The sequence below is a fragment of the Polyergus mexicanus genome, unplaced genomic scaffold (genome assembly GCF_030449975.1).
Source record: "Polyergus mexicanus isolate NDT 795.1 unplaced genomic scaffold, iyPolMexi1.0 SCAF_5, whole genome shotgun sequence".
Taxonomy (NCBI): domain Eukaryota; kingdom Metazoa; phylum Arthropoda; class Insecta; order Hymenoptera; family Formicidae; genus Polyergus; species Polyergus mexicanus.
In genome coordinates, this window is record NW_027223325.1 from 4,681,088 (window position 1) to 4,707,593 (window position 26,506).

At 37.4% G+C, this 26,506-nt stretch overlaps 5 protein-coding genes across 11 annotated transcripts in view; 3 read left to right on the forward strand and 2 right to left on the reverse strand.

Annotated features, from left to right (window-relative positions):
* Atu (Another transcription unit) lies at nucleotides 1-3,030 on the forward strand. The gene is made up of 6 exons (XM_070295625.1): nucleotides 1-163; nucleotides 336-1,037; nucleotides 1,147-1,541; nucleotides 1,672-2,262; nucleotides 2,349-2,553; nucleotides 2,715-3,030. Exons 1-6 carry the CDS (start codon nucleotides 118-120, stop codon nucleotides 2,867-2,869), a joined length of 2,094 nt encoding a protein of 697 aa, XP_070151726.1. The 5' UTR covers nucleotides 1-117; the 3' UTR covers nucleotides 2,870-3,030.
* Nucleotides 2,623-15,018, reverse strand: LOC138933126 (ubiquitin carboxyl-terminal hydrolase MINDY-3 homolog). Of its 3 annotated transcripts, none has more exons than XM_070295632.1 (6): nucleotides 14,663-15,018; nucleotides 6,347-6,512; nucleotides 5,581-5,983; nucleotides 5,186-5,454; nucleotides 4,753-5,050; nucleotides 2,623-4,615 (listed from the first exon to the last, which is right to left on the reverse strand). In XM_070295632.1, exons 2-6 carry the CDS (start codon nucleotides 6,450-6,452, stop codon nucleotides 4,309-4,311), a joined length of 1,383 nt encoding a protein of 460 aa, XP_070151733.1. In that variant the 5' UTR covers nucleotides 6,453-6,512; nucleotides 14,663-15,018; the 3' UTR covers nucleotides 2,623-4,308. The 3 variants fall into 3 exon arrangements, with proteins under 3 accessions (XP_070151733.1, XP_070151732.1, XP_070151731.1); XM_070295631.1 differs by lacking the exon at nucleotides 14,663-15,018 and adding an exon at nucleotides 6,594-6,679; XM_070295630.1 differs by lacking the exon at nucleotides 14,663-15,018 and having other exon boundaries at nucleotides 6,347-6,674.
* Nucleotides 7,011-10,663, forward strand: LOC138933127 (uncharacterized). The gene is made up of 5 exons (XM_070295634.1): nucleotides 7,011-7,178; nucleotides 7,458-7,643; nucleotides 8,379-8,482; nucleotides 9,823-10,099; nucleotides 10,182-10,663. The coding sequence occupies exons 3-5, from the start codon at nucleotides 8,450-8,452 to the stop codon at nucleotides 10,658-10,660; spliced, it is 789 nt and encodes a 262-aa protein (XP_070151735.1). The 5' UTR covers nucleotides 7,011-7,178; nucleotides 7,458-7,643; nucleotides 8,379-8,449; the 3' UTR covers nucleotides 10,661-10,663.
* On the forward strand, nucleotides 10,676-20,251 carry LOC138933128 (uncharacterized). Of its 5 annotated transcripts, XM_070295636.1 has the most exons (6): nucleotides 10,676-10,759; nucleotides 11,270-11,471; nucleotides 12,907-13,219; nucleotides 15,969-16,534; nucleotides 18,410-18,874; nucleotides 19,719-20,251. In XM_070295636.1, exons 4-6 carry the CDS (start codon nucleotides 16,520-16,522, stop codon nucleotides 19,818-19,820), a joined length of 582 nt encoding a protein of 193 aa, XP_070151737.1. In that variant the 5' UTR covers nucleotides 10,676-10,759; nucleotides 11,270-11,471; nucleotides 12,907-13,219; nucleotides 15,969-16,519; the 3' UTR covers nucleotides 19,821-20,251. The 5 variants fall into 5 exon arrangements, with proteins under 5 accessions (XP_070151737.1, XP_070151738.1, XP_070151736.1 ...); XM_070295637.1 differs by lacking the exons at nucleotides 10,676-10,759; nucleotides 11,270-11,471 and adding an exon at nucleotides 11,744-11,895; XM_070295638.1 differs by lacking the exons at nucleotides 10,676-10,759; nucleotides 11,270-11,471 and adding an exon at nucleotides 11,880-11,958.
* Nes (lysophosphatidylcholine acyltransferase 3 protein nessy) overlaps nucleotides 18,338-26,506 on the reverse strand; it is a 9,320-nt gene continuing 1,151 nt past the window's right edge. Inside the window, exons 2-8 of the mRNA XM_070295629.1 lie at nucleotides 24,609-24,716; nucleotides 24,362-24,484; nucleotides 23,752-23,867; nucleotides 23,506-23,664; nucleotides 23,154-23,390; nucleotides 22,771-23,079; nucleotides 18,338-22,687 (exon numbers count right to left, since the gene is read on the reverse strand). Of these exons, the coding sequence (XP_070151730.1) occupies nucleotides 22,406-22,687; nucleotides 22,771-23,079; nucleotides 23,154-23,390; nucleotides 23,506-23,664; nucleotides 23,752-23,867; nucleotides 24,362-24,484; nucleotides 24,609-24,716 (1,334 nt within the window). The 3' untranslated portion in view covers nucleotides 18,338-22,405. The remainder of the gene's footprint in view (nucleotides 22,688-22,770; nucleotides 23,080-23,153; nucleotides 23,391-23,505; nucleotides 23,665-23,751; nucleotides 23,868-24,361; nucleotides 24,485-24,608; nucleotides 24,717-26,506) is intronic.

The window sequence follows — 26,506 nt, forward strand, 5'->3', positions numbered from 1 at the left end:
AGAAAAAGATAAACTCTGAACCAGTGCAGCCAGTTCAGCTGCAAAGAACAGACCCCTAATCAGCCACACGGATAAGAAGAAGAAGAAGAAGACGCAACTTTTGAATCGGATAAAAACATGTCACCGATGCGAGAGATTTTACGCGATTCCAGCGGCGATTCTGGTATGTAAATATCGATAAATGTCCACTTTCGCATTGTTCCTTTGCAGATTCTGCATGTTTATAAACCTAATATTAATAATGTATTACGATACGATGTTTTAAGGGGAACAGTTAATTCCGTAATTTTTAAGGTTATATCGAAAACAACGTTCTGATTCCACGGTTCTTTTAGGATCCGAATCCGACAATGCTTCCGCATCCTCGAGATCGAGTCGTAGCGGTAGTCGAGCGTCGCAGGCTCCGATACAAAGCAATGCCAGGAGCGAGCATTCGGAGGATGAAAATGGCGCACCTGCTTCACCCGTGTCGAATGCCAGTCGTGCATCGAGATCCACCGTCGAGTCCAACAAGCTGGACGTCAGCCGGAAATCGGAGAGCCCGTCAGGTGGATCGGGCTCGAGACGTTCGAGCGTTGGTTCCATTCAGAGCGAGAAATCCGGTTCCGCGAGATCTAGGAGCGGCAGTCCAAAGTCGGTAGCCTCCAACAGTTCGATAGACTCGCAGAAGTCACCCAGATCACGATCGCCGTCTCGGCGCGGTAGCGTACGTTCCTCTAGTCCGAAGTCGCCCGTCAGTTCAAGATCCGCTTATTCGACGGAAAGGAAGTCCAAGACTCCGGCTTCTCCTAGATCCAATGCGTCGGATTCGCCGAAAAGTCGTCGATCTAGAAGCGTTTCCTCGCACAGAAGTAATAAATCGGCGGGTTCCGCCAGTCTAGCGGAAAGGCGCTCAAATTCTTCCACGTCCTCGAAAAAATTCGACGAGTCGGCGGAAAGAGCAGGTTCCGAAAAATCTGACGATAAGAGATCAAGATCCAAAAGCCCGAAAAACGATAAGAGCGATAATGAATCAAACAGGTCCTTTAAACAAACAGGTTTGTGTTCCATTAGTTACTATAAAATATGTTTTCTTATGAAACTTTGCAATAAGTTAAAATTATATTTGTACTATATCTAATGTTATGGAATTTTCTTCTTGTTTAGATCAAAGTCCAAAATCTGACGAGAGCGAGGAAGAAAGATCGAAAGTTAAACGTCAAAACAGTGGTTCCGCTTCTGGTTCAGATACAGAAAGAACTGTTAAACGAATTAAAACGATAATAAATTCAGATTCTGAAAACGAGACGGCAGATAAAGAGAACAGCGTTGCTCCAACCGCGGACGCATTATTCGGTGATGCAAGTGACATTAGCACAGACGACGAGAAGGACAAGAAGGAAGAGGAGAAAGAGAAAGAACGAAGCCGTAGTCGGAGTAGGAGTAGGAGTAGAAGCAAAAGTCGTAGCAGAAGTAGAAGTAGAAGTAGAAGCAGAAGTCATAGTCGTGGCAGATCCGAGAGCGGTGGGGAAGGTCCGAGTCATCGCGCCATCATCGAAGATGTAAGTTAACGAGGCGAAACAGGAAAATAATCTTTACATCCTTTTGCAATGAGTTTTTAATCCGAGGTGAGAAAAGCGGGCTTTGACGAGAAATGCGGATGTTCTAACGTTAAACGTATTTTGTGCATAGGAAGAAGATAAAGACAAAGAAGAAGAACCAGAACCGCCTCCAGAAACTAGAATCGATGTAGAAATTCCGAAAATTACTACTGATCTTGGACGTGAAATTCACTTTGTAAAGTTGCCGAATTTTTTATCCGTTGAAACAAGGCCATTTGATCACGACACCTATGAAGATGAAATCGACGAGGAAGAAACTCTGGACGAGGAAGGACGAGCGCGATTGAAGCTCAAAGTTGAAAATACATTAAGGTGGAAAGAAACGTTTAACGACGATGGCAAAGTAGTGAAAGAGAGCAATGCGAGGTTCATCAAGTGGTCGGACGGTAGTATGTCGTTGCATCTGGGTTCGGAAATCTTCGACGTGTACAAACAGCCTTTACAGGGCGATCATAATCATCTCTATATTCGCCAAGGTACCGGTTTACAAGGCCAAGCGGTGTTTAGAACAAAATTAACTTTCCGACCGCACTCTACCGAATCATTCACGCACAGGAAGATGACTATGTCTTTGGCTGATAGATCGCAAAAGACTTCTGGCATCAAAGTTCTTTCTCAAGTGGGAATGAATCCAGATCAAAACAGATATGAGATGATAAAGGTATTACAATTTCTTTATGCATTAAATTAAACTTCAGCACACTCTTTTGTTCCAATATCTTATTGTATCTTCTTTCTTTGTTTTAGAAAGAAGAGGAAAAACTACGTATGGCTATGCGAGTCCAAAACAAAACGAAGAAGAGTACTAGTGGTATCAGGAACGCTAACCGTACCGCAGGAACATATAGTGGCGACGCTTATCATGACGATGCTTCCGACGATGAAGGTGCAATTTCATTGGCAGCCATAAAAAATAAATATAAAAAGGGAATCGCAGCAATTCCTTCTAAAGGTCAGTTCTATGTACTATACTAGAAGAAATAATTTCAAAATGCGTCATCTATTTCTTTATATCTCTTACATAAAATCATGTTAGATTGATTTATTCTGTATATTAAAAACAATATTACGCAATAATTTTTTTGCGATATTTAAAAAATATTGTCTCTGCAGCTTCAAATATTTATTCTTCGGATGAGGAAGGATCCGATATTGAAATGCATAGGCCTAAAAAAAATTCTAAAGGAAAGGCGCTTGAAGATTCAGATGAGGAATCTAATTCGGAAACATCTGCAGCAAGTGGTGGAGATCAAGTTGACGATGATTAAAAAGTATACATATTTTAAAATTTAGTAAATAAAAATCTTTATGTAGTAGTATAAGGCAAACCACATACTAATTGCAAATAGTACAGGTATAGTTCGTGCCTGATTTATACAATGTAAATATGACAATAATAATAAATATTATACGCTTGAAGTAGAGCTAATACAGTAGTAAATTTAAATATAAAATTGCAAGCATATAAAACTGATCTGTTTTAGTGTATCAAAAAAATGATTTAAAATAATGTTTATATAATTGAAGAATATAAAGATAATGAAGATTGAAGATAAAAAATAATGGAATTCACGATTAATAATTATTAGAAAATTTTTAACTTGGGTTTCAATTATTGCAAATAATTGCAAGACAAAGTCAAATTGCGATAACTATTTTTAATCAAAAGTAATAAGTTTATTTAACATTGCTGCGTTTATGCAATAGTTATATAAATAAACATTGACCAAATAATCGAAAATAAAAATTACAAATGAAAATTATTATTATAAATGAAAATTATTAAATAATATTCCGAAAATGCGCCATTTTATCTCGTACTTTGATTTTTATAGCATTCATAACGCTATGTTGCTTGCTATACTATCAATTAGAAAAAAATATTTGAAATTTAATAATTTGATTAAAAAGGCGCTTTTCTTAAAACATGACTCAAGTCATATTTATGGCAAAAATTGTCAAGTAACAGTGCACACAAAGTCTCAAAATGATGGCATCGCATATATAATATAATATTATATAATATATAATAATATTATATATTATTGTATTATATTGTATATTTTATCTATAATATAATAATATGTACAACAAAATGAATTTTATTTAAGCTCACCTAGAGAATCCATTGTTTTCCGCCGTAAAATGTAACGAATAATTTTATTATGAAGTAAACTACGCGGATAAGTAAAATCCTTTTGAGAACCTTGTCTTGTGTCATTATAGTAAGCTATTTGCAATCGACCATCGTTAAATTCTATTCTGCTGAGAAATTTCATTGAGATATTTTCTTTTGTGCAAAATATATAATTAGAGAAATAGAGATTGTAGTCTTCATAATACATATTAAACATCCTCATAAAAATAAGCTTGAATCTCATTACATAGACAGTGCGGTGCAATCTTTTAACATTAAATGACATAAAATACTGAAATAGATTTTCATTTTGATCATATGTGTTACAGATACTATTATATTTCCATGGAAATAAATAATATTTTTTATTGGCAGGTGTTATAATCAATATCCTTTATAGTATTCACCAATACGAATCAGAGGATGGCCGATTTGACTAGACTACGATTTTAAAGTGATAATTCTCTCTCTCAACGATATTCTATAGAAGCGCTTGGTCAAGTCACTCTATGCGTTCGGCCCTATTGTGTTTGTGTTTGGTGTATATATGTATATTACAGTTTATAAATTCTAATTTAAACTAGGATTTCGTCCTATGTCCCACTGTATCTCAATCCTTGGCCACTTTGTTTGCAGGACTGTTAGCATTGGATTGCTATCCATGATACACTTCACAGTGCACTCGAGCAATACCGCTTGTCCCATATGATACTTCACTCTATTTTCCGGATTGCTACGTTGCAGACCATTGTAGTGATACAAGACAAATGTGTCCGGGCACATGCATGTTTCCTCGGGGAAAAATTCATCCATGAATAATGCGAGAAGTATAATTCCTAGATTTTCACTATCCAGTTTTCTTCTTATGATATTGACACTGCAACAATATTCCACAATTTTCCATGAAAATATTTTGATGATGAAATTTAATATAGTTTTTAGTACTTTTATCAATGCAATATTGATATAAATAATTTACAGAAAAAAAGTAAAAGAAGAGAAAAGAGCACGTACTATTCTGCATCAGTTACCAGCCCTAGTTCCGCCATTACATTCTGCAGTTGATTTGCTGCAATAAAATTATTCCCTTCTGGATCGAAGCGTTTAAAAACTCTTCGCGCCTGTTCCGCCGGTGTTTCCGGACTTACTAATCGCTTCTCTGTAGAGAAGAGCACGGTTAAATGCGTGTCCGATCCCGCTATCCAAATTGGATGCGATGGTGACTTTAGAAATGTTCCCACTTCACAATAACGTAAGTGCTCCAATAGAGTCAAGAATCCCACTTTATTCTGTTTATCTATCCCACGTAATTCTGCGAAATATATAATGTGTAATATATTAATGCAGAAAAAAAATTCATTATATATATATATATCAAGAGATACATAAAGTTGCGAAATATGAATAGTTATATTGCGTTTAAAGAAAAACAAAACAGCCATCTCACTTAATCCACTGATGTCCTGATCGTGATCCCAAACGTGACTGACTGCTCGACCAGTGAGCATTAAATTTATTAAATTTTGGCTTCCATATCCATAGGTGGAGTCAATCATGGGTTCTATGGGCTCCAACATTTCAAGGCATATTTCCGAAGCACCTTTTGTACTCATCACTGTGTAAAGTAGGAGCAATACACCATACTGATCTTTCAACATTCCAATTCGTTCTGTGAAAAAATCCTCTACATCGTCGATGCTTCTTGTAATAAATATTCTAAAATGCAATGAGTAAAATATAATTAATGACTAAATAATGAAAAATTAAATAGTTCCATTAATAGTTTCATTAATTAAAGATATATATATATATATTTATATATTTTCTAGAACATGAACATACCTTAATTGAGAATGAAAAACTTCCGATTCCAATGGCGCTTGTTTCGTGACCAAATTAGTTTCACTAATTTGATTAGCTTCGCTAGTATCTTGAGCTGAATTTATTGCGGACTCTGTCAATTTAGAATTAGAGCTTTCTTTACCGGATACAAAGTCATTGGAATCATTGACATATACTATCGAATACTTGGGATCCCGAACGTTGACAGCTTGATTTATAATTTCAATCATAGCTTTTACAAGTAATTGATCACACTTCTTAGTCTGGATAGTCTTCCAAGTTATGACATCGCTTTCCAATAGTAACTCTTTCAAGATAAATGCTTGAACCGAAGCTATCACGGCACAAGGCCCCCCTTCTCTCTGTACAAGTGCGGTAGGTTCATCTACACTGAAGTAAAAGCCTGTATACAAAAACGATAATTATTATAGCTATGCATCTAGAAAAGTACAAGCTTATAATATTTCATTAGCTCTATAATATGATTCTCTATATTATGTAAAACACATGCATATCTTCTCAACATTATTCAGTATTAAAGTATCCAATTGATCAATTTTATAGGATTGTAAAGCGAATCTTCGAAGAGACTGCGGAATAACATGAAGGATATCGTGAATAGTGAATTCTCAAGTCGTCTTCAATGAAAATTATTATAATTGTCACTGCTCATCGGCCATTACACCGGCGCAATATGACATGCATGACTTTATCGGTCTCTGTCTCTAAAAAATACAATCGTCCAAGATGTAATACTCTTTGCTACCTTGCGCCCATCGCTTAAAAATATCCTCCTTGACGGTCGAACCCCAGAGGAGCGTTTTAATGTTTTTCAGGACCTCGTCGTCGCTTGCGGTGACATTTTCGGCCATTATCTTCCGAATGCGCACGATATACGGGAGATTAAAACGCGCCGTCTACACGAATCTTATCTGGAAATGATCATAATACTACTTTCGTGTATTTGTACGTTAGCTTCTCGTGGAATCTCGCAAGGATTATCGGTCACATACAGGCACACCACCCCGATAACCTATTATGCACAACAGACAACTGCCAAGTACGCCGCCATTTTGAACGAGTTCTCCTTTAGATAAGTTCATACTTTGGACCATAGACTTGTGAAATTTATAGACGGAGACTTTTCCGAGAAAAAGCTGATAAAATGGCGATAAGCAGTATGCTGACAAATAAATTATACAGCTGCGATCTTATAGAATGATATCTTTTTTATCAATGTAACATTCAAAGTTAATATATACGGTGCTTCTTTAATATTAAAATAAATATGTGCATCGTTAATTTTCTCGATATTATTTAAAAAAAAAAATCACTGACCGCGGAAAATCCTTTAAAAAATTCCTCTCCTATGAATAAGTAACGAGAACTAATTCTACAATAATTTTTATAATTCTTTTTACAGCTATAAATACAAAATTGTCCGAAGTAGGAACATACGCGAAAATAAGTTTCCGCATCAATGTTCACGGCTCTTCTCATATAAGGACGATATATCGAAATATCTTTTCGCGAGAGTGGATATGTTCTCTCTTATACGTATTTATAATTGGTGAATCATCGTCTGGATAAATACAAAGGTATATAAATCAATTGTAATATGTATCGTTAGGACTTTTCCCAGCGCGCATGTATAATGCGTGTCTTAAGGACGAGTAAGGACGACGTATTCGCGCGATAATTTTATTTGTTACTTAGGAAACGCGAATCATATCTCTTTCATGGGGAAGGGGGAGGGGAGGGGAGGGGGCTATTGAAAAGAATTCTATTTCCATCGTTTTAGGGCACTTTGACCAAATTAGTTTAATCGTAAGGCGATCAACGTACAAATTTCTAACAATATAATTTTTATATACTAGGTGGCCCATTTTAATCCATCCAGTCGATTATCTCAAAAACCAAGCCCGGAAGAGAAAAATGTTTCAGACAAGAGTTGTGTGGCTTCAAGGGGGCCATAAGATGGCGACAATGATTTGACCTTGGAAAATCATTTGAAGGTCATGCGAAGGTCAACTTTAAAATCTTAAATGGTAAAAAAATACATGGTAAATAATTTTTTTAAAAACTATTATTTTTTTTATACTAATTGATTTGTATCATTATTCTGTACATAAAAGTATTACGGTAAGATTATCAAAAACTAACTATTTTATGAGATATTTAATTTTTTATATCAAAAGATGTCAGATTAAAATATAAAATAACTCAAAAAGTACTGAATAAAAAAATAGTTTATTATAGTGTTTTGAAAAGCTCTCGAGGCAAGCTACAAGAATACTAAATAAAAAATGCGGGTTTCCATTTAAGATTTTAAAGTTGACCCTCATATGACCTTCAAATGATTTTCCAAGGTCAAATCATTGTCGCCATCTTATGGCCCCCTTGAAGCCACATAACTTTTGTCTGAAACATTTTTCTCTTCCGGGCTTGGTTTTTGAGATATTCGTCTGGATGGATTAAAATGGGCCACCCAGTATATAATATAATACAAATTTTAAAATTCTACTTTTAGTCGCCCTGTAAGTTGATCAATGATTAAATTAATCGAACTTTATTGGTCGTCGAAGTAGCCGTTATATTAGTTGTGTTCTATGTTTCGTTTATTTAAAAGTTAACACATAACAGAGAGAATTAACGTACAAACTTTACGTTAAAATCGTCTCATGCGAGTTATATAGTTATATTATAGACACAAAATATTTACCGATATGATGAATAATTTCTTACGCTTTATACATTTTATTTTGTTATTAATACTCTATCGTTATTGCTCGTAATAGGGCATTCCGAGTGAAAGTCACAGCTCGTAAATCTACGGCGGCGAAGAAGGCAGGCATTCCGTGATGATCCGATGAGGCAGACGAGGATTGGAATTCCGAGGAAAGTACGGAAAATATTTCTTACGCACGGGAGGGAGAGATAACGAATGTGCTTCAGGGGCGCTTTGAAAAGCCCGAAATAATGGAAACGAGGTCTAATCTAAAGAAACGAAGTCTCGCGTCTCGAGATGATCAGTAAGTTAGTCGACGATCGGTCATGAGCTTGTGTAAACCGAGACATTACAGGAAACATGTTCGTGAGATGCATAAAGGCGAGTGTATCAGTCAGCGTTTTCCTTTTTAAGCGATATATATTTTGTTAATTTTATCGTCATACATTTTTTCTCTTTTTGGTTAACGGATTAGCGGTTTGCGAAGATGCCCCGCAGAGAAGAACATGTCGTGATGACGAAGACACGTAACGTTTTATGCAGACCTGTCGACGTTATTTTCTCTTCGAGCGCTCGCTTCGCTAATCGCATAGCATAATTAAATTCTGCTGGGCCTAATGAGTCATAACTGCCAGTACGGATTTGCGAGAGCGATTATATATATACTTTTTATTAGCGAGTTCCGAGATCTTATGATCCTATTTAGAAGTAAAATAACGAGGTTTACATACGGAAGTGTAGGTAGTTGTAACTTTTGGGAAATTTCCTCTTTACATTAGTATTCTAATTGAAGCAACCCCGGCAACTATTCATATATATATAGCACGATTAAACATCCAAATTTCGTCTCTTTGGTTAATCTTGATCGAGCGTGTTTATGTCGAAAGAATACACCGGAAGCACATTTGCGACGAATAATGACCTTTCATGCAGCGCTTTCGGCTTCAGAAACGATCCATTCATATAATTTTACCGGCAATTACGGAGTAATATCGGAGAAAGGTATCTTTGTTATATAAGAGACGATCTCTCATTGTCAAACCGGCAAGTCCTTCTGCAAGTATGAATGTTTGCAAGCACGTGAATGGATACGTGTAACGCATACGAGTCTCTAATAAATACTTGGCCGCTTGGAAGAATTTATTGAAATTAACACACACTCGCGGTTACGATCTCTTCTATGTTACTTCTCTATGTGCATAATTTTCTACATACATTTGCGTATTTAGAGACGCCGTGTGGTCCATCGTAGATCGGTGAACCGCATCGATTCCGACCTGCTTTCGCTTTCATACTGTCGAAAGAATGAAATGAAATGAGTTTAGAATGGGGTCCTATTACTGATTCATGGAATCAGTAATATTCCATCATTTGTCGAGATATTTGTTTGTAATTTATTAACCGGAAGTAATTTAGACACATCCTTCGACTTAAAAGTGAAACGCTGGGAATACTAAGCGATAGAAGCGGTCTTACGAAACGTCTGTATTAAAGTCTGCTTATCATTTCCTTAGATTACGCCATTACTATTCCTCGGCTGTATCGTCGCGCAATCGATCTGGTTAACTGAAGGAACGATGCCAAACAACGAGATTATCAAGGGTCATTGTCTAGTAACGAAAATGTTGTGGTCGGATCCGACGACATTGAATTCCAAGATTATCTTGCCGTCGAATTTGGATCAACGAAAGTTTCCGATATGGAAGATCCGTATGTATCACGGACTCGAGATAAGTCCGCTAGAAATTTGGCCGTTACCCACAAAAGAAGACGACGCGGAGAAACCGAGAGGTGAGAGAGAAAGATTTTTCATGCGAAAAGATCGCGCTGCCAAGTGAAAATATTGTCATAAAAATCCTTTGACCTTACGTAGACCAACAGGTAGGCACCGGTGACAAGGTTTCACGGCGTGAGATGCCTCCTGTTAACGTGGAGGTCGGCACCGACAGCGGCAACCGCCGAGAACGGAATTACGTCAGGGTCGCGCAAGGTGAGATCTTCCATACGACTAACGAAAGGAACCCGCCAACCAAAGAGGAGAAGGAGATCGACCTGAGTTTCCTCGACGACCTTGGCGGTCTGGCTTCCTTTCTGCCTAATGCCGAGAATAGCGATACTCACACGCTTCTAAACGAAGAAGCGTCTTCTGGCTATAGCGGCTTTTTCGACTGGTTTATGTCGAAGTTACGAGGCACTTCCGTCGTCGATGAAACAAAAGAGGATGAGGGATCCTCCGATCCTAGATATGTCGGATCGACCTCTAGCAATACGCCGAAGGATCCAACCAAAACGAAGATGCCAAGACGTCAATACGCTTTTGTGCTATCGACGAACGTTGATCCTAAGATTTGAAATGCTTGCCAAATTGGATCATCGCAACGTGACGTTCATATCCGAGATATCCGCTGTACTCCCTATTGATCGTTCCAAGATTCCTCCTCCAATCGTATGGTAATTATCATCAATCTCAAAAATAATCTCGCGCAAATGATATGCGAAATTAGCGCTACCAATCCACCAATTCGAGATGTCGTCGACTTTCATGGAAATGACGACGTAATCGAAAATATGATATAGAAAGTCAAAACAAAACAGTACGACGTAAGCGTTAGTTTCGGATATTCAAAGATGCATTGATCGAATGATTGTATCGATCAGCCTATCGCAGGTTAATTGACATCTCGATATATAAATATAGAATTATATGCTATCCAAAATTAATTTAACACTCAGTTGATAATTATACCATTTATAGATGTAGACGAAAATTTCTTGGTTTCTTAATTACGTAGAATGAAAGCGAGTGTAATTAAATAAGCATTTTATCACGTGCTATAAAATAAAACATTCTCATCGTGTAAAAAACATACATATTGTTTTTTTTTCTTTTCTTTTAGTTTTTATGTAAGAATAAAACATTTTTCAATGAATTATAGATATGTTTGCGACACATATTTTTAGATGACAAAATCTTCTACACCGATCTATCCATATATTTAAAGCGGCTTATCGCAGCACGTCGTTTGAGAGTTTTCTGATGCTTTCGCAAGTTTCAACGATCTTATGCGTGTATGGTGAAATTCATACGGTGAAATTTATCCGGTAAATCGGGCACGAGATGGAGGAACGCATTGCCGAACAGGTGTCCCGTTTTTATGATCAGGTAATTCGCGATATTCGATATACATTTATATGATGCATTATACGTCTCTCTCTTTCTCGTTTTAATTCGGAGAATCTATACTTCGAATAGATCTTATATGTAACGATTCGGTGGAGGAATACACGTAAGAGTTATACACAACGAGCGATATGTGAGAAAAAAGAAAAAAGGATATGGGATCGACCGGAGAGAGATTAAGCGAAAGAAGAGATAAGCCGTACATCGCAGTAGTACATGTTCCGGTTTAGCGATCCGGTATTCGTTCGCGAGACGTGCGAATCGCGAGGTGTTGGTTTTGCAACGCGAAGCAGTGTGTGTACTCGTCGTAATTAGTTTGACTTTCACCCATCGCGCTCTACCGTCCGTTCAAGTGGGCGGCCATGATTGAGGACCTATGAGGCCCGATCGGGCCGATCGAGACTCGGTGCGATTTTTTTCACACGGACATGAACAGATTTTGAAATCGATACGCCGGAGCTACATATTTGTATATATCGGCCAAGGGCGCGCGCGAGCTAATTACTCGGCTTTCTTTCTCTCCGAGATAAATATTATTATCATATACGTTACACGCAAGTCACAGATCACGAGAGAGAGAGAGAGAGAGCTTCCAGTCCCGTAATCGATATCATTTAAACGTCGGTGACGTATTAATCGATAGATAATCCCGACAGCCTTGAGAGCCGTCGTCGAAAGTCTCTTAGATTCTCCGAAGTTTCGAAAGATTAGAGCCCGATCTCGTCTAAGAATTTTTGGATCTCTAGCGATTGGTATAAATATATGTATATCGAAGGGTGGGCGAGAGAGAAGAGAAGTGTATAATGCGATTTCGACACTGGGAGAGGATTACACGAGCGTCGTGTCACGGAGATACCTTTTACCGTTTTTATACTCTTAGGACTATTCTTTTGAAATTGCGTGTTACGGATCCTCTGGCAGATATCCAGACGCGCGCGCGCGTTTAACATTATAAGATGTTCCTAGTATCTTACTGCGACTCTACGCATTCGATTATGACATCGAAAGCGAAAAGTCATGTGTATTTCTTTTGAACGATAAATCAAGATAAAACAGCGATTTGCGATTCGCATTTGAAATAGATTTAGAAAAGACCATAATGACTATCTTTTCGATTCGTGAATTCATAAATAATTTTGATCGATTTTATTACAAAATTTATATTATAATTTCGCTGGAAATTTCGCTTTATTCGCTTTTTGCATTAATAGAAGATTAAAAATGGATTTTTCTCTTCTTTATCTCATTAATCGTACTATCAAACATTTAACATTAAATAGCTAATTTAAGTCGATCGTATTTATAGTGCGAGAAAAAAATTCGTTCATAATTCAACGTGGTTGCAAAACGAGAAATCGAAAATCTTATTAAGCGAACGTGCTAAAAATGCGGACCTAATTGATCCTAAATATTACAGATATATCCCAGGCGTCAAGTAGGTGAGAATGCGTTGTCGAAGGCGGACTCGAACGTTACAATAGAAGGAAATCCCGAGATGTCGTCCAAAATTAAGAACAGCTCCAATCTATCCCGACGACGATCTCTCCTAATCTCTCGGCGCCGGTGAAACTCGTCGTCCACAACGACTGCGACGACAGCCATTAGTCGCGTAACTTTCGTGCAAAAATCGCATAATGTTATTAATTAGAATCAGACATTTGCTCGTGACAGGTCCGCAGCTTTCGCGAGGCACTTTGTCGAGGTGCGAATCGATTTTTCCAGCTGTGCAGGTACGAGTATAAACATTGAGTAATCGACCTCTTATCTCGAAGATAAGAGCGAATCGGAAATTATTGGGCGCGAATTATCGCGCTGATCATATCACTTATTGCTTATTGTTTATGAGCTTCTATTATGATTTCTCATTTGTAATAAACGGGGAAAATAACCGTCGATTGTACAGATAGATGAAGAGAAGAGAGAAGAGGGAAGAAATCTTTAGTCACGCAATCGCTTCGTCCATCGGGGTGGATAAAGAGTTAGATATAATATTCGCAGCTTACATATAATAATAAATGATATATGTGCACGCGCGCTAAGACAGCTGCGTCATACCATGTACATGTAATATTACACAGCGAATACATTCACTCGCGTCCGAGGCGAGAAGCGACGTAAAATTTATGTAGCATCGGATTTATGCGTCCGCGACTCGCTCTGATACCTTTGCCCTGATATCGTCGCAAAGATGTACTTAACGCGATCGCGGTAAAAAAGGAAAAGAAAAACGAATTCCCACCGGATATCACCGAAACTTAATTCTCTTTGCGAGCTTTCTACGAACGAAACGGAGAATCATATTTTAAATCCCCTCTTTTACATATCTGTCGTAAACGCGTATCTGATCGTATATTTACACGCGACCCGCATAATTAAAGAGTATCGAATCTCCTAGATGGACCAATCGAGATTTTAACACGCTAAATTGACAAATTAAGCATATTAATTGGATTTTTATTATATGGAGCTTTTATTATATACAGGATGAGCCGTTTATTTTGTAACCGATTGATTTGTATGAAATATGTCAACTTTGTTTTCGAGAAGGATATAATTGAAACAAATTTAATCGCGCTTTATCTCTTACGGTAGAATAGTTACAGTTTAAAAAATTTTTAATGACTGTAGACATCTCACAAATGGCACATTGTTTAAAAAATCTTGAATCTCTTTACAACTGTGTGTCTGTTTATCTAAATTAAAAAAAAAAATATTTCTTGAAAAATTGCACATTTTTTAAAAGAGTTTTATAAATCTGTCTTTTCTATAAAGGTATGATGCAAAAAAAATTGCGCCTCTTGGAAACAAAATTTTATACATATTTATTGTGAAATTTGCACGCGATATATATTCAATTAACTATCGCTTTTATATATACATATGATATTTTGTAACATCTTTAAAAATGTTTTATATAAAAAAACATACATTTTGGAAGTTTCCCACAAAAATAGATATATTATATATAATTTTTTATTTCTAATTGACGCATTTTTTTACATCATAATTTTTATAAAAAAGATACAATTAAATAGTAAAAAAAAAAAAACAATGTATTTTTGTACAATTTGTCTTTTGACGAATGCATGCAATTGGCGTTTCTCTTTAACTTTTTTAAAACATTTTTTTCGATACAACATTTATTTATTTTGGTACACGAGGACCATACTGACCTACTCATCCTCGACTCGTGTCCCCGCATGTATAACTTCCGTTCGCCACATACATGGTATATCCGATAAATAACTCGGCGGTCAAACGCCCGAGGATGAAATCAGAGTGAAATCCTCCGCGCTGTGCGACGCATATCAAAACTCTTCAAAGCGCATCACGATCCAGCGATATACGTTTACGAATGCCGGTCATATCCCTCGAACATCGTGATCGCGTAACGCGCGACGACCACCGGTAAAAAGCGAATTTGCACGTCCCGTTGCTCTCCTCCCGCGTCTAAATCGCGGACGACGTACCGGATAATCGCACGGCAATAAAGTACATGTACGTGCGTTACTCGCGGAAGAAAGTATACATTGGATACCGAAGCGATTGTCCGATGTCCGGATATACATGTGTAATGGTAGCGGGTCTCTCCTTGCGGGTGTAGATAATGAGTTCTATTTGAGTATCGGATCAGTTTGCATACGCACACAGTAGCCGTAGTTTTCTTTTCTTTTTTTACATCTTCTGTCTACATGCGCCTCTAAACTCCGGTTTGCCACGAGTAAATAATGAATAATTCATTGATATCATCGATCGAGAGTAGGTAGTTATGTCAAGAGCGGTTTCGCGCACGGCATTCCCGACGATTACGATATATGCGCAATGAATAACTCACTTTTAACTCAGCATTTTAGGCACCTACCGAGTTAATCGGATATTTAAATCAGCACTCATGCGTCCCCCGCCAATAGTAAAGTATAGCATTTTATTAACTTGCGGTGTCTAGCGCGCGCACTGTCGTCCAGAAATATCTTCACGCATTTTACATAATGCGTACTATGCGGTAACCTCGTCGGGGTATACGAAGAAAGCGAAAAATATTCCAGCATCATCTCCACAATGATACTATTTTATTACTTGCAAAAATGTCCATCTCGCTTTAAATTCTTCGTCTTACAGAGGAAAGGAGAGGAGAGGAGAGGAGAGAGGAGAAAGAGAGAGAGAGACAGAGAGAGAGAGAGAGAGAGAGAGAGAGAGAGAGAGAGAGAGAGAGAGAGAGAGAGAGCTCCCTTAAAGAACGAAACATTTAGCCGTGTGTGAATTTGTCGATTTTGATATAATTGACTTTGTATCAAATATGAAATATGTATTTTTTTACTGCAAACACAAACGAGTAAATAAAAAAATTAAGACAGTTTGTGAGCGCGTTTCAAATATATATCATCAATAATAATTAATAGTAATTAACACCATCAATAATAATTAATAGTAATTAATAGTAATTAATCTAACAGTAATATAGTAATGAATAATTTTCAGATTCGCTTGCGCGCAAAACGCCCCAGATCGGATTGTCATCGATATAATCGTTGTGAAAAAATGTGACTTTCATCTCAACGATATACGGAAGAAAAATGTCGGTCAAGCGATGTCAGCTAGGTGGCAAATTGTTCCGCGGGATGATGAATCTTCATCTCGAGCACTTTCATTTTCTCCTTGCCGTGTCGCACCTCTGGATCTGATCGTCGAGTCGAACTCCGCTGAAACGGGCGGCGAGAAGAAGGCGGCGGGTGACGACGCGAAAGAAGAAACCCCTTGAAGAGAGGGCCCGCGTGCGCGTAACGATGACGAGCGACGACGACAATGTTTTACCACTTTCCTGTGCCTTCCTTTTCCGTAGGTAGGCAGGCGGGTAGGTAGGTAGGTACATATCCCCTCGATGGCCTCTATAAAAGTTCGGAAGAGTCTCGACCGCACGCCACACGCGTGAAAGCTCGCAAGTGAAACGCCGCCCGCTCGACACGTTCCTCTTTTTCTACGTGCCTTACATTTCGGGAGTACCATCTGTATCCGATACATACGTAGGAGAAATGCGGACCGCCGCAGTAAGTAAACGCGCCAATCTTAATTATTATTCGATATTCCGCTCGGAGGCCTCTCCGAGTTTCAAAGACGAATTAGGGATTGTTTTGCGTGACGCTTATCTTTTTTTTTTTTTTCTTATTTTTATTATCGGTGTCATTTCGCGTCTCTTTCGAAAAACGTTAAACACGCGGACATTTCGACGAGAGCCATTTCAATTGAATTATTATATCGCTCGGGTGATTCATTTAAGCGCAATAAAGTATAAGGCGTCACCCTACTTTATGCGCACGTAACAGCGTATACATTTTATTTACGATCATTCGTCAATCGCGTGTTAGTAAAGAGGCATTTTATTACGATGGCTGCGTAATATATTTTCCAGGACAAGTGTGTAACTTTATCGTATCGAATCTTCGCGTTAGTTATATTTGAAGCGCAATAAAAATCCGAAGCTTAAACAAATATGTCTCTTCTCTTCTTTCTCAAGGGACGCTCAAAACCGGTTGTTAGGTTTAAACGTCGATTGGCGCAATCTTCTTACCGAGTAACGAGCGATCGAGTGACCAGGTGCATTATAACGAGAGTAACTTTCGGTTAGTCCTTGCGAAATCCTTGCGCGGTCACCGATACATTCCGATCTCTCCTCTCTTCCATTTCTTCCTTTCATTCGTTCATCATTTTTCTCGCTGCGTCGATGATGAAGAAGAACAAAGTATAGGATTAACAAATTTATACGAGAGAAATATTTGTCGGAAGATATTTGCTTTCTATTCGCGTCTCGAGTAATACAGATCTTACTTCGTCCGTAAGTCTGCGCGTTTACATAATCGGTTCCGGTGTGACCGCGCGTCTGCTTCTTTTTTTTTTCTTTCTTTCTTCTAGACGATGGAAAGGCGACCCGATGCGTTTTCACGCATGAAGAAAGAGAGAGAAAAATAGTCTCTCGAGCGTGTCCTCGCGTATCGTGTATAAATCTCGCGGATTCGAAGCGACGCGCAACCGCGGTCGCGCGGTGTAAAAGTAAAAGGGGGATCCCTCCCGCCCCCTCGCCTGCTCTTAATTCACCGACACGGTCTCGATAATTATAGCGCCGAGGAAAATAGCGAAAGCAGCTTCGCTCTTGCTCTCAAAGTCTCCCGACACCGCGCGTCGCTCTTCTAAAGCATGATTAAACGATCGCGGGTCGTTAAGTGAGTAGGAAGCTTCGCTCGAGCGAAGTGAGTTATCGCCCGTACATTGACGTACGACAACGTATCGTCTTCTCTTCCGCGCTCTAACACGACATGCTCTCTGTTCGGGAAATGTGGGAATGGAAAATGCTATTCTAGATTAATGTACTCTCCCACGCTCCGCGATGAAGAGATATCGAGTTATGAGATCTCTCGCGAGGTCGCGATCGGTTGACCGACATTGACTCGAAGAGATTGATTCGTTGAGAAAAACTCACTAACGACTCTTGTAGCTTTATCGGGAAATACATGGTACGATTACGTGGCTGCGAGTCAAAAGTCATCGCGCAACAATTCGTCGTGAAGAAACCATTGATAGCGACGGATCGCGCAAATGAAGAAACATGCATTGCAAATTAGCTTCTTAACAAGAAAATGCGCTTTCGCGCGCTTATTCACGGACGATGTTATTTTTTTACATACGCACACATGGACAAATATGTATATTTGTATTCATACCATTCGTGTTAAATATAATAAACGTATATAATTAACACTTTATTAATAAATCATCATATTTTAGCAATGTATTACGCTTCTCACGCGTAATATGATGAATTAGTATAATATAAAATTAATATATACAAAATTAATGAATTGTTAATTATTAATTACATGCTTATTCGACACAAATGATATATTAACGATGTTTTCCTCCCGTTTTAGAGTACAATTTTTGTGATCGCCTGTTCGGCGATCGCGTTGGTGATCGCGAAACCGGCGCCAGAGCCGCCGGTGAGCTCGTACTTCCCACCCTCCGGCGGGGGTGGCGTATCTGGTAGCTACGGACCACCCGCTGACCGTTACGGGCCACCGCAGCAGAGTCCAGTGGTCCACAAGCATGTATACGTGCACGTGCCACCGCCGGAAGCGCCCGAATACAAAGCGCCCAAGCACGTGCCGTTGCCGCAGCCGCCGCAGAAGCACTACAAGATAGTCTTCATCAAAGCGCCGACGCCGCCCACGCCGACCGCGCCGCAATTGCCGCCGCTACCGCAACCGGATGAGGAGAAGACGTTGATCTACGTGCTCGTCAAAAAGCCGGAAGAAGCGCCCGACGTTGTACTTCCGACGCAAGCGCCGACGCAGCCCAGCAAGCCCGAGGTCTACTTCATCCGCTATAAAACTCAGGTAATGTCTCCCTTTCTTCTCTTTGCGCAATCAAATTTGAACGCATATACACACATACACACACGTATATCTTTCTCCGTAAGAAGAATGAAAGTCTAATATATTGTGCAATTTTTTCAGTCGCTTAAAACGAGATATGTTTGGCGAATACGCGCTATAATAACCGCTACCAAAGCGAACTTCGGTTAGACATTTCTTCCCGGATCGGGGAATGTCTCAATGACGAAAGAGGAAAGTGTGGCGGTTTGCTTACAGAATGTAAATTGCTCATTTTGGATGATAAAGCGAATGAAGCGACGTTTTTTTTTTGTGTAGGCGTTATGGAGATGCGAATACTAGACGCATCGTAAATGATATCCGCACGTCATATATTTCAACAAGTATACGGCCTCGCTTAGTTAATCCGATCATTTTTTCGTATAAAAAATTGTCAAGATAATTGCCATATTGGCGATTTGAATAATTGCGGAAAGTTTCTCTCTTCAGTTATAATGATATAGCATAAGCGAGCTTGTTGAAATTTCTAAAATAAAGTCTCGAAAGGTACAACTACTAATTATAATTTGTTGCAGTTCTTTGTTGCAAAAAAAATATCTAATTATATTATTACTTATATTATTACATTTCGCTTAGTGAAGTAACGACCAAGGAATATTTTTTACAATATCAATCAATAGTTACTGAGAAATCTCTACGCGAGAGATTATCTATCGAATTCTATCAAATTGCAATCGCAGAAAGGTCACGATCGCGTGACGGACTACAAACATAAAAATATTTTATGCGTGTGTGTCGTTTAGTCTTTCTCTTTCTCTCTTTACTTATTTATTTTTACGTATTACAGAAAGAATCGCAGGGCGGTGAATATGGTCCACCGGGGCAACAATCGGGACAACCCATCGATAGTTATGGAGCACCACATCCGGGTCCCAGCGGACCGTATTAAAATAAATCGAAAATCGTATATCATACCGTCCTCGAAACTCGGCCATTTTCGCACGGAGACGGTTTCTCTATCTCTTGGAGACTATTCTCGATCACTTCTTTTTCTCGCAATGATACGAACGTGAATCCGGGTACCCGGACACTTGGATCTTAATAATTGTAGGAGGGATGTATATATAGCGTCTGTATCTCGTCAGATAGACCGCATGGAAAAGATGCTTAAGAGGCAAACGCTTCGTGTTGCCAAGTTTACTCGCATGCACATGTATAGATACGTATGCGTGATCTTCGAATAACTGGCCGAGTACCGAGTACGACCGAGAGCTCGTGTCTCTCTTAAAAAGAGAAATGTAAAACAAATTATTTTATATACGAGACGTCGATGTTTCTTTCGTATCTTTTAAGAAAATAATAGTAAATATACATTTTTTATATCAACTTTCAGTATTATTACATATGTAATCACCTCGTGTGTATCGCCTTTCTCTATTTACTAATTTTATCCTCTCTTTCGCAAATTCTTAGGATCGTGCTTCTCGTTCTAGCTTCTCTTATTAATGATACGGTACAGAATCGAAATTATATCGATAGATCTAGATCGCACTCGCAAATCCTATTTCGCTAAGTATTTTTTTTCTACTTTAAACGATATTTCAAATAAATCTCGAGAATCTGTATCACTAGGAAATGTGTCTATCGCTCGCAATCATTATTATGACTAAATTTGCGACAATTTGTCATAACGATTTTCTTAAATACATTTGACAAAAAAACCATAAGATTCTCAGATAAGATATTAGCAAGATATATGCAATAGAGCGCACTTATCCGATTAGAATTTCATATTAGGTTTAAGTACGAAACATATGATCATCATGATTCTTATAATACTGTCAAAATTTATGCATTTGCGCTTATTAACTAGTTGAGGATCTTGCATTACGAAAATCAATTTTACATCGTTCTTCTATTAGTTTCAATTCTAATAAACGCTATCGACAATCGTGTATACAATTCCTGACTGCTATGCTTCCGATATATATATATTCTTTTTTATTCAAGTATCTAAAACTCTGCGTAAACCTTTACGCGCGACTATGTCAGAAGTATCTTTGATTGATAAATTAAGACCGTTAGGCGAAATATATTATGAATTATTTGTCGTCGATATATAATTCGATCGCTCGTAAGTACGAACGATAGAAGATCAAGCGATCGTAGGATATATATTAGTATCCGGGCACTTTCCTTATCTTTCATATCATATACATATATATGTGTATATAAATATTGGATTGGTAGCAACTATATTTTTAAATTTTGACGCGCATGCTATATGTGCGTAATGAGAACCGCAAGACTATCGCAAAACGGATAGATAGGTAGATCGTTGTTAGAGATTTTTATCTAAAAAAATAACTGCGAATGTAAATATTAGATCGAAAATCGCTTCTCAATCGTTATTTTATATTGATCTAAAGAAGCGCGTGTACATTGTAATAAGATATGTACATACTCTCGACTAGAATCAATTTTAATCTATTATCATTGTATTATATTATGTGTATTTACATCTCTAGAGCAGTTATAGGGAATCGCGGTTAAATCGTATTTGGATTGATTAAATGCAATTACTACGATAAAATAGATACTTCAATCGCGCATTAGAGGAACGCGTATTTGGAAATACTGATCTATGTCGTTTTGCATGTTACATATGTTACTTTCGCGCTTACAAAATCACGGTATTATCCCCCAGATATCCCTCTGCGACGCAATTTCCCTGATTCTGTTTTCGTGAGTGGACATACTTATTGCAATATCTAAATACAGGAAATATTATGATACTCTACTAACTTATCTAGCTGCTGCAATTACGATATTGTTCTTATTATGAAAAAAGCGTAACGCATTTCAAAAATTGCAATACTTCAAATGGGTGATTCGATGAAATATGTACAAATGAGCAGAACTTTGACTAATCGAATACGCTACGTACAGGAAAATAACAGGATTGAAGACGCAAGAACATACTATTGTACGAAAACAATACTGAAACGTCTAAAATTATTGTTAGGATTTTCATAATTAATTGTGTAGTAAAGCCAAGATCGAAAAATTTCGAAATAACATATTCAAAATTCCCGATAGCAGAATCTTTTTCTAAACAATGTGTTAAATTTGCAAATGGAAACATCCGTAGTAGTATCATCCTCACTTATATAGGATAATATTTCAACACTATCGCCCTATTTCGTTTAAGCGACAGGATTGTTGAAGGAAATTTTTCGCTCGTAAAACTTGATATCATCGAGATATTCAAGTAACGGAAATTCAGCATCATATTTTATAGAATTCTCAACTATTATGAAACGCGATAGTGATGGTAACGTGCTCTATATATGTTACATTCTATTTTCCGTTGGATATGCGCTATCACATTCTTTTAAAAATTAAAGGCTAGTATAACTAGTACACCGAGGTCCATCCATTGCTTTCATAGCTACATGTCTTCTCGGATATCAATTCGCGACAAAAATAAGATACATGTTACACTGTTACGAGGGCGAGCGAGATTGCGTGTCTTTATTTTTGGTGTGATCGTTGACGCTCGTGTCTTTGACCAATTAATCGTTTAATGTACGGCGCGAGTAACGGATAAGAAAGGAAGAACACGTGTCCGCAATAATACAGATTTGCGTAGACTTGATTATACCGTGGATACGAGAGAAGTACGAATGACACGAGGCAATATCCCATAAAAACGAAAGTGTAAAGCTTCAGAAAGATCCAAGCGAGTAAGCGTGCTTCCCATCGAGTTTTCAACAGCGTTTGTACTTTCTCGCTGTTCTGTAATGCTGGTCCGATCTGAAAGGAAGAAAGAAAACGGGAAGTAAATCGGCAAAGTCAAATAATCGATAAATTTTTTATGAATCGCGATCGATACTTACATCTCGTTCAAAGTACATGATAATAAATTCCATGAAGAAACAGTGATAATATCCGGAATGAAAACCATGCCAGAGGGCGAGGAAGAGCAATGTCATTAGTTGGCTGCGCATCTTTGAGCCCAGAAACTTCAGCCTTTTGTAGATATACTCCGCGCACCAATGGTTGGTGTTTATGTTAAACGAGAGAATATAGTGATTGAATTGTGTGGAAGTTTCAAACGTTCGCAGTTTAACGTTCGCGCAACCGTCCCATTTAACGCGACCCTCGGAGTCTTTTCCATTGTAAGTCAGACCGAAAGTAATGCATACCTGCAATCAAAGATGCACATATGTATCACAAATGAAGATAATCAACAAGAAAAATGCAAATGCAAGTTACATACCCCTTCTGTGATTAACCAGACGCTGACATATTTGTAGAGATTGATCCGCCCCCACAGACCGATGAGCAAACATTTTTTTATTAAATTTAATTTTTGGAATGATGATTCGAAGAGATATTGATCGGAAACGTAGAGCGTTCCAATCTGAAATATCGCCACGTATATAAATCCGACGAAGGCTCGTGAAAGTCCAGCCGATACGCAATCTGGCAATTTAACGGCACCGGTTATCGAATCCTAAAATACAAATCATGCTATTTATTGAGATAGATTTATATTTTTCGTGATATTCTTGTGTATTGGTTTACGATTTAAAAGATTCTACATACGATGAAAATATTTATTTACGTACGCGTTCGGTAAATCGACTATTGACGTAGTCCAAGTATCTTCGCATACTGAACTGCGGCCCGATGAGGAAAGCGCCTGGGAAATAAGCATACGCTGCGATTTCTAACAGTGACGGTTGTTCCTTCAAGGCTACTCGTTTCTGGCTATCAGACAGCTCCGTCTACAATAATCGTTCCATTGATTGCGTTACGTCGCGGAATAACAACGTAAGATAACAGAATTGTCAAAAAAAAAATAGCGTTCGTACGTCATGTTTTTTACCATCCCATAAATTAAATGCAAGCCCTATTAACCTAAGGGTCAGCACGCATTGCGGCATTGTCCATTTTATGTCGTAATTTTGGGTGCTGGTAGTGTAATAGCCTGTGTTAAAAAAAAAAAAAATCTCATTTAAATATTTTGTAATATTGCTTGAAATGTATAATCAAATCGAGAAAAAAAAAAATTATTTATAATCATGATGCCAAATTCGCATAAATCAAGAGTATACAGTATTTCAATAAATAATTCCATGACAGATTTTCAAAAAGAATTACAAATTCTCGATATATGCATTTTTCAACAGTCAAAGTAATGTCGTAATATAAAAATGCTCCAGCAATAAAAAAATGATAAAGCGAACAGTTATCGTTTAACCGAATAGTTTATTGTCAAAGAAAACCTTGAGTATATTCATTTCAATTTTACGTTGATATTATGCAGGTCACTGTGTCCGATACATAGCTCAAGAGTTAAATAAAAACGTGACTATTTTTAAATACATGTAGATACATTCGCAGACCGATTTTTTTCGATTTCGTAATATAATTGCTCTTGACGTTGGCATCAATATTGCCGTAAGTTTAATATTGCTTTACCATAAAGTAAATACGACATGTTGAAGAGGAACGTCACAATGACGAATAATCCGGTACTTCCGAGGATCTTTAAGATCATATACGTCCCACATACCGCCGTTGACGAATGAAGTATGTTATAATCTGCGAAAAGAGAATATGCATCAAAGTTGTTTTTTGTGAAAGAAAATGAGAGAAAACGAGCAAACGGGCGCACGCGTCGCCCTTTTTATTCTTCGCAAATTGAGATATCGTTCAAGTGAATTACCGTAATTCCAGTAACCAATTGAGAGACCGCACGCTATGAAAAATAAGTGCTGAAGAATGGGATCTTTGCCGTAGAGCGTGTATCTGTGAAAGAGGGCAACGGGAAATCCTGAAATCACATGAAAAATTTCATGGTCGCAATCTTTTTTTTTATTCTCATATGATTGATAACTGCTTTGATAATTTTCTACATTTTCTTGTTTCTATATATAAGCTAAATAAAGCTAAATAAGAGTGAGAAATTCAATTAAAATCACACTAAAAGATTTTGACACATATATACATATAAAATATATTTTATTAGAACGAAAAATAAAATTATAATGTAAAAAAACAGCAAATCATCCGAGAGATTTAATTTAAATTGAAAGATTAAGTCACGGTCTGGTCATTCTCGAAGAAATCAATGACACGAACTTGAAAAATCGCGTGTTTTCTCTACTCAGTTATTAATCATGCATCATAAGATAACCAGGTTTCTAAATTTTTATCAGATAAAATATCGAGATAGGAGAAAGATAATTTTCATGTATTAACTATATCTCTGTATCAAAAACAAATCTAATCTGCTATTTAAACAGTAATTTGTTTAGAAACAAAGCGCGTAGCGTTTTTATATTGTTTGAATAAAATTCTCCTCGAAGAGAGAACATACCCAGACAGCACAAGGATGTCCTTAGGACGTCCAAAGGGCATCCAGGACATACATGTAGGATATCCTCAGGATATCCCATTGTAATCCTCAGATCTCCTCTGGATGTCCTGAGGAAGAGTAAATGATAGCCGTATATTAACCTCTGGAGAATCCAGGGAGATCCTGTGGAACAGCCTAAGGATTTTTATAGGATATGTTAGGGATATTTTTTGTATGTTTCAAGGAGCAAATTTTAAAATTTCAATATAAATTAAAATTATGTTTTGTTATTTACTGCCAATATTAAAAATCTGATATTAAAAATAGTTCACCGTTCTTTAATATTTGAGGCTTTCGTGCTGTACATGAATATTTTAGGTTTGGCTCCCGGGTTTGAGTTGTGTAATATTTTCTAAACAATCCAATATCTGAATTCCCTATGTTGGGATTGCATCAGAAATTGAACTGATAGAAAATAATTACATTTGTAATTTCCTATCAGTTACTCTTTGCAAGCTTTATATAATTCTCATGACCAAATCTTAAATACGAGTTCGCGTGTTGCATAGCGGTAAACAAATGAACTAGCGGTTGAATACTATTGTTTGTAAAGTTTTTGGAATGTTGCGAACAGTAACATTTCTCATGAAATATTAAATAAATAATAATTTTGGATATATGAAAATGTGCGCATCAAATTCAATTATTAATATTAAACGAAATTAATGTTAACAATTAATTGCACATGTATATGTCCTCTGGAAACCCAAAAGACCTCCAATATAATAGACAGGGCAGATATATCCTACAGACATCCAGGGGTTATCCAGTGGACATTTATAGGACATTAATACTTATTATAATACTTCTAAATTATATTAAATAGCCGACACAACTAAAAATAATTATGTATGCATATTAAATTTTTATAAATATATTTATAATAATATCTTAAAACATCCTACAAATGTCCTGAACCGTCCTGGACATATTCAGGATGATTCTGAGGATGTTTTGTGCTGTCTGGGTGCAGAGAATTTATCAAATTTTATCAGTTGGCGAAATAGATTTTCCACCTGTTTGTCGACACTGAAATATTGCAAGTTATGTACGAGACTTTTACGTAACGCATTTGTAAATAAAACGCGCGTGTTTTTTCTGTCATATTCTATACATATTTTGTTTGCGTATCTTACCGAGTGAATAAGCGCGTACAATTTATAATTATGCTTATCATTGGGGAAAAAACTCAACAGCTGTTTATT

What these genes read in the sequence shown, in the direction of transcription:
- LOC138933128 (XM_070295635.1), top strand. Translation starts at nt 11,866, where the DNA reads ATGAGGCCCGATCGGGCCGATCGAGACTCG. An exon ending in ATCGGGCCGATCGAGACTCG is followed by an intron (nt 11,896 to 18,409) that starts GTGCGATTTTTT and finishes CTCCCGTTTTAG; the next exon opens with AGTACAATTTTTGTGATCGC. An exon ending in TCATCCGCTATAAAACTCAG is followed by an intron (nt 18,875 to 19,718) that starts GTAATGTCTCCC and finishes TACGTATTACAG; the next exon opens with AAAGAATCGCAGGGCGGTGA.
- LOC138933127 (XM_070295634.1), top strand. Translation starts at nt 8,450, where the DNA reads ATGAGGCAGACGAGGATTGGAATTCCGAGGAAA. An exon ending in GGATTGGAATTCCGAGGAAA is followed by an intron (nt 8,483 to 9,822) that starts GTACGGAAAATA and finishes TCATTTCCTTAG; the next exon opens with ATTACGCCATTACTATTCCT. An exon ending in CGACGCGGAGAAACCGAGAG is followed by an intron (nt 10,100 to 10,181) that starts GTGAGAGAGAAA and finishes GACCTTACGTAG; the next exon opens with ACCAACAGGTAGGCACCGGT.
- Atu (XM_070295625.1), top strand. Translation starts at nt 118, where the DNA reads ATGTCACCGATGCGAGAGATTTTACGCGATTCCAGCGGCGATTCTG. An exon ending in CGATTCCAGCGGCGATTCTG is followed by an intron (nt 164 to 335) that starts GTATGTAAATAT and finishes CGGTTCTTTTAG; the next exon opens with GATCCGAATCCGACAATGCT. An exon ending in ACAGATATGAGATGATAAAG is followed by an intron (nt 2,263 to 2,348) that starts GTATTACAATTT and finishes TCTTTGTTTTAG; the next exon opens with AAAGAAGAGGAAAAACTACG.
- LOC138933126 (XM_070295632.1), bottom strand. Translation starts at nt 6,452, where the DNA reads ATGGCCGAAAATGTCACCGCAAGCGACGACGAGGTCCTGAAAAACATT. An exon ending in GTTTTTCATTCTCAATTAAG is followed by an intron (nt 5,455 to 5,580) that starts GTATGTTCATGT and finishes ATTGCATTTTAG; the next exon opens with AATATTTATTACAAGAAGCA. An exon ending in TCAGGACATCAGTGGATTAA is followed by an intron (nt 5,051 to 5,185) that starts GTGAGATGGCTG and finishes TATATTTCGCAG; the next exon opens with AATTACGTGGGATAGATAAA.